Source organism: Nelusetta ayraudi, unplaced genomic scaffold (assembly GCF_046127955.1).
Source record: "Nelusetta ayraudi isolate G7.1 ecotype Tasmania unplaced genomic scaffold, CSIRO-AGI_Nayr_v1 ptg000022l, whole genome shotgun sequence".
NCBI classification, from domain to species: domain Eukaryota; kingdom Metazoa; phylum Chordata; class Actinopteri; order Tetraodontiformes; family Monacanthidae; genus Nelusetta; species Nelusetta ayraudi.
In genome coordinates this window covers 5,753,407-5,765,944 of record NW_027466072.1, presented here as the reverse complement: position 1 = coordinate 5,765,944, position 12,538 = coordinate 5,753,407, and the positions used below count along the sequence as shown (strand labels likewise).

The 12,538-nt window shown below is 43.0% G+C and overlaps 1 protein-coding gene across 1 annotated transcript in view; it reads right to left on the bottom strand.

Annotated features, from left to right (window-relative positions):
• Positions 1-12,538, bottom strand: part of rbpjb (recombination signal binding protein for immunoglobulin kappa J region b) — a 39,492-nt gene that overhangs the window by 9,669 nt on the left and 17,285 nt on the right. Inside the window, exon 2 of the mRNA XM_076028376.1 lies at positions 6,048-6,086. Within this exon, the coding sequence (XP_075884491.1) occupies positions 6,048-6,086 (39 nt within the window). The remainder of the gene's footprint in view (positions 1-6,047; positions 6,087-12,538) is intronic.

Genomic DNA, 12,538 nt, shown 5'->3' with positions numbered 1-12,538 from the left:
GCACTGCCACCTGGATTAGTTTATAACTGCTTAATAACGAAAGCGCAGTTCCAATCCTGTCCCCCCTGCTGCTCATATTTAACACCAAGGTTTAACTGCAGCCATCCAACGATCCAGAAATTGAGCTTTTTTAAACCAAAAACCAGCACCAAACATCTGGCCTCGTCATTAATACCATCTAATATCCAATCATATACGCAGCAGCATAGTTATTGCGTGACACCAGACTATTGCAATGGTGGTGGTGGGTGGGCTCCGTGCGACAGCTCCAGCTTGTGGTTGACGCTGCTCCGCGGCTCGCCGGGCTACTCCAGACCTCTGCGGCTTGACTGGGGGAAACACATTTCCCCTCGTCAGGACGGAACGGCTTTAGTGGGATATTGAGCTCTTGCTCACAGTCACTCCTAACGAACTGCTGTCAGCCCTCAGTGGCCCTCAGCGCTCAGCCGCCACACCTACAACAGAGAGTCTGAGGAAATACGACCCAACAAACGTCTAGTGGACTAACTTATCAGGGCATAAAAATGGAGAAGAAGAAGAAGAAGAAGAAGAAGAAGAAACCTTTTCAATCAACCATGTAATTTAAAGGTCCAGTGTGTAAAATCTGGACATGATTTACAATTTTTATATTGGTAAAAGCTTAAAATACTGCCCATAAATACATGAATAACAGTGTATATTCGCAGTAGTGGAAAGTCACTTGGTTTTCTCACACATAGAACAGTTATTGTATACATAGACAAAAATATACACATAGCAAGGGTCTTGCTCCTAGTTAGTTTCCATCCTGCACCAACATATTTGTAAGGCAGCAGGTGGACAATCCAGGTCACCTCACAACGCGTTTCATATTAAGCGTGAGCACTCGCGTTTCAAATAAACCAACGAAGAAGAAAGTGACAAGATATCCAGGTTTGTGTGAGAAGGTTACTGTAGTTCACTGGCAAGCTCGGGAGAGGGAGAGGCGAGCGAAAGAGTGTTGCAATCTAAAATGTAACCACTTGATGTCGCTGTTTCTTCTCAAAATCTCCAAATATTACATACTTCAGACACACTTTAATGTAATAATATAAAGTAGAACTTTCCAGTTCAGATGATACTTGTGCTGACATCATTGTTCTCTGATTGATGGTTCACATGAAGGCTCCATGTGCCTCAGAAGAACATAGTTTAAACAAAATGTTTTTTCAATTAAATAAATTGCCGGAGTCATCTATGGTTTATTATTATATAAGCATCTAATTGATAGTTATTATGACAGATCAATGTGCTCCATATGCCTTAGAGCATAGATTAAACAAAATGTTCTTAAAATCAAAATCAAATGATTATCGTTGTAGTTAAAACAATACATAAACGGATACACATCGCCAGCGCTGCACTTAATGCACCAAAGCGGCTGCTTGACTTTCATCGGCTTTGTGTGAACTGACGTGACTGGAGGACGATGATAAATGCGGCATTGCCTGCAGATGATGAGCTCATTATGGATGCTGGTAAAAAAAAAAAAAAAATTAAATAAAAAATGAATAAAATTGTGAAGTAACCCCGGCAGCACTGTTGTAACCTCCGGCAGGGAAGGGGAAGCAAGTCGGCTGCAGCTCATGACAATTATAGGAACACACGGTCGAGATTAGGCCTCTTCCTGACTGAGAAAGCAAAGGAAGCAGAAGTGAGAGTGACAGTGACGAGGGCACAGTGCAGGCGGTGCGAGGCACGCACAGCAACACCAGCCAGCGCACAAAGGTGTCTGGATGGCATGAAGCCAAGGACGCGGAGGATGCGGAGGACACGGAGGACACGAGGAGACATTAACGGAGCGAGGCTGCATCGCAAAAGCAGCTGATACCAAAAACACACCAATAAATGATTGCCAACTAACTTCACAGCAGATTTACTGTGACATAAGAGCATTATGTGCCAACTTGCAAGTCACTGCGTCTCAGAGTAGTTCACTTCCTATTCTGCACGCATGCACCACCAGACACACAGCAGAGCAGAGCAGAGCAGAGGCCGTGTTGTCAAGAAGAAATGTTGTGATGTTCTGTTTTGACTTGTCACAGTTTGACTAACCTGAGCTGGTGTCTACTGCACGTCCGGCTTCACCGCCACCCAAGGGTCATGGCCATAAGTCAGTTTCACTTCAGGTATAAGCTGATAAATGGTAGTGATGTTATGTTGCATCATTATTTGCTGCATCTCAGGTTCACTGCCTTTCAATGTTTTGTCACATTCTGTAAGTTTCTTTTTTTATTGTGTTCTGCTGCATGTTGTTTATTGCCGATTGTGGTATGTTGTGCTTTTTTGGATTTATTTCTCTTTTCATGTAAAATATTTATTTCATCCTGCATTAATCTTTTAATAGGATTGAAAATCCCTGTGCTGCCCCGTTTGTCATTTTGTATTTTGTCAATACAAAATGACCTTTTTTCTATACATTTGAGCAAAGCAGATGACAGATGCAGACATTATTAAAATAATCACTCCAACCAAACAGCACAAACAATCAACACACTTTTCATCAGCACCAGGAAGGGAGAGTCATGTGCATCTTAGCGTTCACTTTGACACACACAAAAGCCACAACACTCAAATGTGATCTCCAAAATATATAAATTTATGCAACACTTTTGCAGACACAACTCACATTTTAGGATCCACCCAAAGTGAATGGACACATTGAGTAGTTCAGCCACTGTAAAACGAAACAGAGCAGGCGCCAAATAAAGTGAAGAGGCACGATGACGCAGGAGTGACTGAAGAGGACAACAGAAGAAGGAGAAGCAAGGCGCTCTAGAGTTTTGGTCAGAGAAAGGCAAAGGGAGAGGAGAAAGGAAAGAGGAGCAAGAAGAGACATAAAGACACTGGACAGCATGAGTGACAGATAGGAGGAAAACGTTGGTGATGGAATTAGAAAAGACAAATTCAACAGCAGGCACGGGGGGGGGGTTGTTAGTACAGAAAAAGTGTGTGTGTGTGAGTGTGCGTGCGTGCGCTAAGGTTAAGCCAGGCTACAGATGCAGTGGGGCAGACAGTCATCTGTCCCCTACATCTGCCACAGCGTCTACAACAGAGCGGCGCTGTCACAAGACCCCCTGCGAACACACACACACACACACACACACACACACACACACACACACACACACACACACACACACACACACACACACACACACACACACAGCTGATGTAGCTTGCTTGCACACACGCGCTCTGCCACAAAACAGCTCAATTAAGCTGATCAGACTGCAATTTGTGTGCGCTCTCATGAATCACAAAAGGTCGATTACACAAACCTGCAGCGTCCAGCTCATGTTTAGAAATTAAGAAGAGACCCTGGCTCTTTTTTTCCTTGCACCTGGTCTTAAAATACTCAGTGGTCCAATCATATCAAATCGGATCGAGACAGGGTTTTTTTGGAACGTTGCCCAGAGCAAATCACAATCGACAATCAGAGGTGGTCTGAGCTGAAAGTCACAATATTCTTCAACCAGTGGAAACAGCAGTCTGTCCAAGGACACTGTGAGGGACAACCCACTCAAATGAGCACACACACACACATAGTATATACTCTGCTTATCACCAGTTGGGGCGAGAAGGAAATACAAAAAATTGTAGAGCAAGAGAGAGAGAGAGAGAGAGAGAGAGAGAGAGAGAGAGAGAGAGAGAGAGAGAGAGAGAGAGAGAGAGAGAGAGTAGCAGTGGCAGACAGGCCAGAGTGAGTTGCAGGGTTAACAACGAAGCTCTCACAATATAGATGCAGATATATAAAAATAAATAATTCTAATATGTAAATACAGAGAGACACACATAAGTATATGAGGTATATCAATATAAACATGTTTAAATAGGCTTAAATGTTAAGTAGTGGGGTGGTATAGCCGCTGTCCATGTAGAATGTGTTAAAAGGGTTAAAGTGTTTGTTCAATGACACCTCTCAAGTGTCTTAACACTGAGGGTGTGTTTAAACAGATCATTTACAACCCCAGATCATTAAAAAAAAACAACAACAGAGAAATACATTAAAAATGTGAGAAACTGCAGCGTCAACACGCAATGAAGTGAACTAAAATGACTAATTTGCCCCCATTTTCAGATCTTTATTCTTCATCCAGTCTCCAATGGAGCAGCTTCACACCATTATCCAAGAGAGTGGACAGATCTCCAAAAAAATATCACAGTTAAGCATCTGTTGACCAACATCCGCTTATAGCGAGCAGCTACAGCCGAGGCCACAAACCGGTTCGTGTTAGAGATCTTTGCATTCGGTGACACCTTTGAATGAAAGCTGACGGGGAGGATGAGCCGAGTGCTCGACTACAAAGGAGGGAACTCCCCAGTGAATCAGCAGCGCATGACCTGTCACGCAATGAAGTGACAAAAATAAAAGGCAACCAATGATTCAGGACATGAAGGGTGTAGGATGGAAAACCACAATTAAAAAAAAAAAATTAAAAAGGATTTCGCTCCCCTCCCAGAAAAGGCTGCATATCCAGTCAGAGTTCATGTTTCTGTGTGCATGTGTCATGTGCTATATTTCTAGCTGAGCAGCCTCTCTGACAGGGCCAGCCTGCAGAACTGACTGTGCCTTAAAAAGCACTGGCGGGCCTGACACTGCATTGGTTTTTTTTGTTGTTGTTGTTTTTTTTTTTTTTTATCAGTCAGGCAATGGCAAGGACTGCTAAACCAAGGATGCTGCGAGGGAGGAGGACGACAAGTTGCTGTGAGTGATGGTACACAAGATCCTGCGATACACAAACACACACGCGCGCACACTTCACTTGCATGAAGCCCTTTTGTAGTTGTGCAGAGTATTTTTTTCTTTGTCTTATCTTTTTTGGCCATGAAACCGATAAGACCAATAAGAGGAGCCAGTGGACTGTCAGTACACAACATCAGAAGAGGTCGGGTGCCTGTGTTCTGGAAAGCCGGCCTCAGTAATTCCAGGCTAAAAAAGAAAATTCAACCAAACCCCTCATTTTCCCTGCAGAACTCTGCGTGTAGAAGCCCAGCGCGTGCAAAACGTGCAGGCGAGCCGGCGTCTGCTTCGATGACAAGAAAACACCGGCGGGCAAAACAAGTGCGCTGCGCACATCTCAGAAGTCTCCAGGACAAAACCACAACATCCATCAGGCAGCGTTTGTTCCCAGCGTTTCAGCGAGAGGGACATGGCAATCAGAGCCCCGCAGCGGTGCCGCTCGCCAGAGCTTTATAGCTGTGAGCAATTAAGTTCATCCAGAGGCCAGAAGCAGATGACCTATGACCTTTTAGGACTGTTTATCGAACAATAAGCGGCATTTAACTAACAAACCATCGTTATCGCAATAAATATGTGGGAGCACAGCAGGAATTCAACACAAATCACAGCTGCTAAAAAGTACATCTGAAACACAGGTGCGTTGACAAGACAACACATTGCTGTGGCAGCATGCATCCAAAAATAACCGTTTGTCTTCCAATGTTTTTTTTTTAAAAAAAGGCCCTAAATTATTTTCTACACTGATCCAGATCTTTATTTACAATCCTGGCCTCCACAGGCGCAGCCTTGGTTTGATCCGTTCCAATAAACTCTACAGATTTCCAGAAAACACATACGAGGAGAAAGACAGTAAACGCTGCATTTGACCTTCCTGCTAATACTGATGGTTTTGGTTTTTTTTGGACCTTCCACATGTGTTGGAAAAGAAGGAAACCAATGCGGCCACAAGGCGGTCTCAGAATGTGGAACCAAGACCTAGCGAGGGCTGCAGTTCCCGATCCTGACCTGGGAGACCTAGCAGTATGAATGAACGTCCTGCGTGGTTTTAACTCATGATGCACTTTGTGATCACAGAGTTTTGCAAAATAAAATTCCTTCAAATTCATTATAGGTTTTAAGACTCAAACACGCTCCTCTTAAGAAGACAGTTATTCATTTTTCCATATTATTGGTTGCCAGTTATGAAGTAAAGAGAGCAAACAAGTACCAATGACTTAAAAACAAACAAAAATCAAGCTTGTGTGGGAAAGCCTTGTCGTGTGTCTGTGCGCGTGTGTGCGCTCACCTTGTGAGGCGCTGTGGCTGAGGGCGCTCCCCGAACTTCCTGTAGAGACACAAAGTGAGAAGTAAACATTAGTGGGCTGCCTATCGACCACAAACACACACAGAAAGTAAACACGACATAACACAAAGCTGCACCTTCACACACAAATACGTGGGGCGGTTTGTGGCCTTGACAGCAGCACCATAACGACAGGCGAGAGGCAACGCGGTCAACGTTTCAGTGACAACAGTAGGACGGCAGTTGACATTCAAACCGATACCTGCTTTATTTAAATGTGTTTCTTTCTCTGTCGTACCGAAGCAACGTGAGCGACACGGGTTCTACCAGTGGGTGGTTGTGTGTGTGTGTGTGTGTGTGTGTGTGTGTGTGTGTGCACTTTGTCAGGTGCAACTTGCGTCATGTTCATCAAAAACTGGTCGGATGACAGTCTTGTTCCTATTCTGTCATTCTTCACTTTCAAATGGGGATATTTTTTTTTTTTTTTTACCTTCAGACAAATGTTGGCTCATGTTCATGTGTGCTTGGGCTAATGTGAACGCAACAGACACTTTTCCAATTGCTGAGATATTGGCAAGTGAAAGTATCCCCACGCAGACCCGTTCACTTCACTTTTAAAACATGTCCATGCATCCCTTCATGAGATAAAGCCTGAGGGTTCTGTCAGTTATTTCATCAGGAGCTTATTTACATCTTGAACCAAGAGCAACTCCTCAGAGAGCAAGCCAACGCAGCACTGCCTGGTTTGAACAATGCCAAAGTCAAAGCTGAAACCTTTGTTAGCGGACATGTATGCGCCACACGAGACAACTTCATAGAACACAACCACACATATAAATGAACAAACTGAAATTCTATTGAAAAACGATGCATCGCTCGGGCATCAGGAATTTGTCCATCAAGAGATGAGTGGACGTACACTACCAGTCAAAAGTTTGAACACACAATCTAATGCAATGTTTTTGCTTTTTTTTTTTTTTATTACTTTCCACATTGAGATACATACTAAGACGTCAACAATATATGAACACAATATATTTAATTAGGCAGCAAAGAAAAAACAAGTTAAATAACCTTTTTCTGAAAGGTGGCTATTTTGAAGAATTTAAATATAAAACGTGTTTGAGTTATTTTACACTTTTATTGTTTCCTACATAATTCCATACATACATAGTTTTGATGCCTTCAGTGAGAAACTGCATTGTCAATAGTCATGACAATGAAAGAAAAGACATTGAATTCATAGGGTGTGTCCAAACTTTTGACTGGTAGTGAATTAAAAGTGAGTCTAATATGAAGTTTGAAGTTGAATGGGTGTCTTTGGGGATGGGAGGGCACAATGCACTTGAATGGCTAATGTCTAATTACTAAAGTCTACAGTGTTCGTTCACATGAGCAGACCACACATGGAAAATTACCAAAAGATTGCTTGAAAGTGAATTATCGCCTCAAAGAATGGTGTAACCTTTCAAATGTCAGGACTTCATAGTGCAGTAAATTATTAACAGCTTCCAAAATCTTCCCTTAAAAGATTGGCTATAGACAAAAAAATAACAGATTAATAATAAGTTCCAGCAACACATGTATGTACTGCCACAAAAAGAGCATTCCTTAAACGCGGACAAGATGTGTTTGCCTGGTCTGTGGCAGACTGCGATCACCACACCACAATCATGCAGACACTACACAACTTACACAACTTTTTCCCACCTTGTCAAACTTCATCACACAGTTGTCAGTTGGCGGCTCGGAATGCACTTCACCTAACTAGTTCATAAAATGTGGAGCAGCAACTTGCACAACCTGTACCTTTGAGTATTTAAATCACACGAGTAAATAGCCATCACGTCGATGGCAGACCTGCTGCAATCAGGATTTTTGGGGCTCATCCCAGAATTAAACAATGAAAACACTTTTCAAAATCCTCAGTCTGAGGTCCCCCTAAAATAGCAGAGACTAACAGTAAGAAAAACCCATGGTTTTAGGAGCAAAAACAAGAGCAGAAACAGACAGAAAAAGCCATAGAGTGTGGAAACACCAATGTGTGACTACACATGGGCTGATATTCAGTATAATCCAATATAGCAGTACTTGCTGTCATATGCAATCATTTTAGATGTCGATGATCAACAAACTGTCACTGCGAACATCCTCAGACTGCTTTTTTTGAAAGGAAAATGCACGCTGAAGATTTTGATACGCGTGCAGGTTTAAACAGACAGAAAGTGACGGGCAGGATTTAGTCACAAAGAAGAAAGCAAGCTCGCAAAATTAGCAACATTTCAGCTTTTTACCTGGGGAAAATGGCCAGCCAAAAATAAATAAATAAAGCCGCATGGCATCTTTCCAGCAAGAAGGTGATGATGAAGAAAAGTGAAACCATTAAGTTGTGGTCTCACCTCAGAGTCCATCACCCAGCAACAATGTGTGTTTTTTTCTATTTAACTGTGAGTGTACCTACTTTCTAAGTATAAACATTTCCAATTTCGAAGTGTTGTGTACAAAGTACAAAAGAAGAAGTGAACAGCACATCAACGTCTCAGCCATTATTTATTCACACACCGAAGCTAACCCACCATCCCATTATACCGTCTATGGCAATATTGGCTGGGACAATATCAAGATCCTTCAAGCAGAACAAAGAATTTTCTTTTTCTAAACAGAGGAAAAGTAGTGGATGTGTGGGAGTGGAAGAGGGAGGAGGAATAACGGCAGAGCAGAAGCGAGCTTGGCGCAGGATGTCTTTCACCTCGGGGTGTTAGCATCGCCTCCTTGTGATTAAATATCAGCGAGCGCAAGGTCGTGTTTCGGTATGCCCCGCATAATTATGCTTTTAACAGATTCATACAGTCAAACAAGAGTCTGCGTCGAGGCACGTGCAGACTCAGAAGTGCCATGTCTACCTGGGAAAGCCTTGGCAGTGTGTCAGCACCTTCTATTTGGAGAAGCTCAGAGACCTGAAAGTAGGAACTATTGGTGAACTAAAAAAAAAAAAAAAAAAAGACGAAGAAAGGCAACGGAAGCACATTGTTGCCACCCTAGAAAACCCTAGAAGGGCTCAGTATCACGTTATGCCGTGGTAATTTTTTTATGTGGTAATTTTCATGTTATTTTGTGAAAGTTTCACACTATAACGTGAAAGTTATCACATAAATTTTTTTTTTTATGTATTATGTATTTGTACACAGATTATAGAGGTAGATTCAACTAGGTGTTGAGAACCCCAAAAGTCCTTGGAATCGCTGTCCTATTGTGGGTTTGTTTTTCAATCAACTTGAGTTGATACAAGCGCATTTACGTCAAAATTATCTCGAAATAACGTGATAGTTTGATGTTTTTACGTAATAATTTTCACGTTATAATGTGAAACTTCCACAAAATAATGTGAAAATTATCACAAAATAACATGATAGTTTGATGTTATCACATGATACTGAGGCCTGTTTATTTTCTAGAGTGGCAGGAATGCACTTCCATAAGATCTCGCCTTTTTCTCCCAAAAAAAAAAATAAATAAAATAAATAAATAAATAAATAAATAAAAAAGATATGCTAAGTAACCTCGAAGAGAACGAGATCCCTGCAGCTTTACAGGACTCTGGGCTCTGCAAGCCTGAGTGCAGGAGAAGCAGCGATAGCAGATGGATGGATGTTGAAAGTATACACTGCACTCCCTTCCTGCTGCAGTATTAATATACAGCAGTGTTGTGTATGTGCAGCAAGTTTATTTAATCTGATTAGACCCATTGTGTCAACATCTCGGAAATTTGTTTATCTCATTCTCTCCATCTCCCTCCATTTATTTTCTCTCAGATTAGACGCCGAGTGCATATGAAGCCTGTGGATGCAGTCGGATCTTGTGTCAACTGTGGCGGCGTGGGGCTCTAAGTGTGTCACAAGGTCATTTGCGTCCTCGCAGCGCCACGGACAGCGCCAACAGACGGGGTGTGAAGACAGAAAAGACAAGAAACTGAAGGCCCGACTGGCGCAGGAGCAAGGAGAAGGTGGAGGAGGATGAGGAGGAGGAGGGAGTGAAGGAGGAATAATCATAAAGGAGGGCGATCAATAAGGTTCCCACAGTGAAACACTGATGCCTTCACCAGCTAATGTATTCCAGACGGCACTCCTCTCCCTCCTCAACCCTTCCTGCTGTAAACAGAGAGCAAGAAGAGAGCGAGCAGGCTGCAGGGAAACGGGGAGGAGGGAGGGGGAGGAAGGGGGGTGCATGGAAGATGGAGCTCACTGATCTCGGTGCGAACAGGAGAGACCAGAGATGGAAGATGCAAGATGGAACAATCAAAGCTATGTTTGCAGAAAAACTATCAACAGCATGAACAGCAGCGACGGGCAGGTGTTTTTTAATGTGGGTTCTGAGTCAACCCTAACTATGAATGGCCTTATAGCAAAGAAGATACAGTTTGTGTGTGTGCGTGAGTGCGTGTGTGCACGCGTGTGGCGGGATGAAGCTGGTCAGACAGCAGGTTTGGGTGGGGCAGCTTTAGTTTGTTTCACCTTGGTTCACAAACATGAAGAACATAAAAGAACAACCACAAGGCAGGAAACCACGATGAAGTTGCAAAGAGTTGAAAAAGAGAGGCAGGCTATCTGATGCATCTGCAGTCTTGTGACGGTGTGTGTGTTTATGTGTATGCGTGTGTGCGTGTGTGTCTCACTCTGTGAAAACCACATGCATGGGACTTCCACGAAAGTTTGAGTGAAACGTTTTCACTCAGCTGAATTTGACTTGTGTAAATGTTTGCACTAACATCAACATTGAATCGGACGCTGACTTAAAAGCCTCCGCAGGTCCATCACAACAAAATACCTGAAATGACACTCATCCAGATATGCGAGTCGCTGTACAGGCAACGGGCAACGGAATGAATTTTGTTCTGAGCAGCAATAAGATATCCGATCTGATGAACTCTCACTCCTTTCACAGTAGCAGTAATCTGCAGAAAACGATGTCCTGACTCTGGGCCTCTACTAGGAAGTGAGAGTGATGCTCCGGCCGACTTACACGCAACCGGCTGTTTGTGTTGTGCGTCACGCTCACTTTCAAGTATTACGACTTTGGTTGTTTGGTTGACCACCGTCTATTTAAAAGATGTCAAGGCAAACTGAAGATAAATATCACATTGGGTCATATTGATTTTCAAGTGTGGACAAATAAGTGTGCAGCAGAGACATTAGCAATGCAACATTATTAATTAAAGAGGCACACTGACACCCATTTGCATCCTGGCCTCAGGTCAATGATCAAAAAGCTATTTCGGTGTCCTGAAAACAGCATACGTGGCCTTCTGGGTACAACAAACCCCCAGCTTTTCCACCGACTCAACGTGACGCTTTCTTGTGCGTTCCACATATTACATATGACATACTCCCAGAGGACAAGACACCCAAACTGGGAACTGACCGACGGGCATGTGAAAACTACCACTCGAAAACATGAGCACAAGTTCTACCTTGAATGTGAAACGTAAAACTGGTAAATGTTTGCCGTCTAATGTGAATGAAGCTTGAATGCAGGTCAACAAAGAGATTCAAATAAGTTTTGCATGGGGTGTTTTTTCATTGTGAACTCGGTGAAAGTCATCCAACTTGACTTGTGACTGACAGAATGGGGGTTCCCACTGAACACACACCTGCCATGTCACCAGTCTGTATGCCAGAATGCAGACGTTAAATTGTTACAGTCAAGCAAACATTCTTTGTGGTACTGGTGTTCACAGCACCAAACATACATGTCGGAGGCAACACCCTTAAAGACCCTGGTGTCCCCTTCGAGACGAGCAAGGTCAAAGGGTCAAAAAAGATGGCGTTATTATTTCTAACTATAACTAAATTAATGTACAAAATGATGCCTCATGATGCCCTGAAAAAAAGGGAGCTTCTTCCTGCCATGGGTACACTGAGTCCAAGCCTGTGCCTTCTCATTTAGGGGATGTGTGTGTCTCCAAAAATATTCAGTTGCTTTACATTTCACACTGGGTGCACAAATATGCAGAGAGTGACTCTCTGATTTCTCAGAAGCTCCACGCAAGAGCAGCCAGAGGATGACAGACCATATTTTGAGGTAAATCCAACACCTCTCGCCAACAGCAGATACGACGTGACGCGAAGTGAAACTTCACACCGAACTTCGCCTCAAGCCCTTACTCGCTCAGCGCTCGGCACACACACACACACACACACACACACACACACACACACACACACACACACACACACACACACACACACACACACACACACACACACAACCACAAACACTTAAGTCATCGTGGGCATCTTTTAAAAGAAAGGGGGGAGGAAAATGTTTGTCAAGTCTGAACAAAAAAAGTCTCAAGTTCACGAAAGAGAAATGAGACGAGGCTTTGTGGTCCTACTCTTGCTCAAGCAAAAGGTTTTCTGCAATGAAAATGGTTTTTGGCACACACTGGAGATTTTATTTACCAAAAAGATTAGACGTGATTAAGGATAACCAATGTT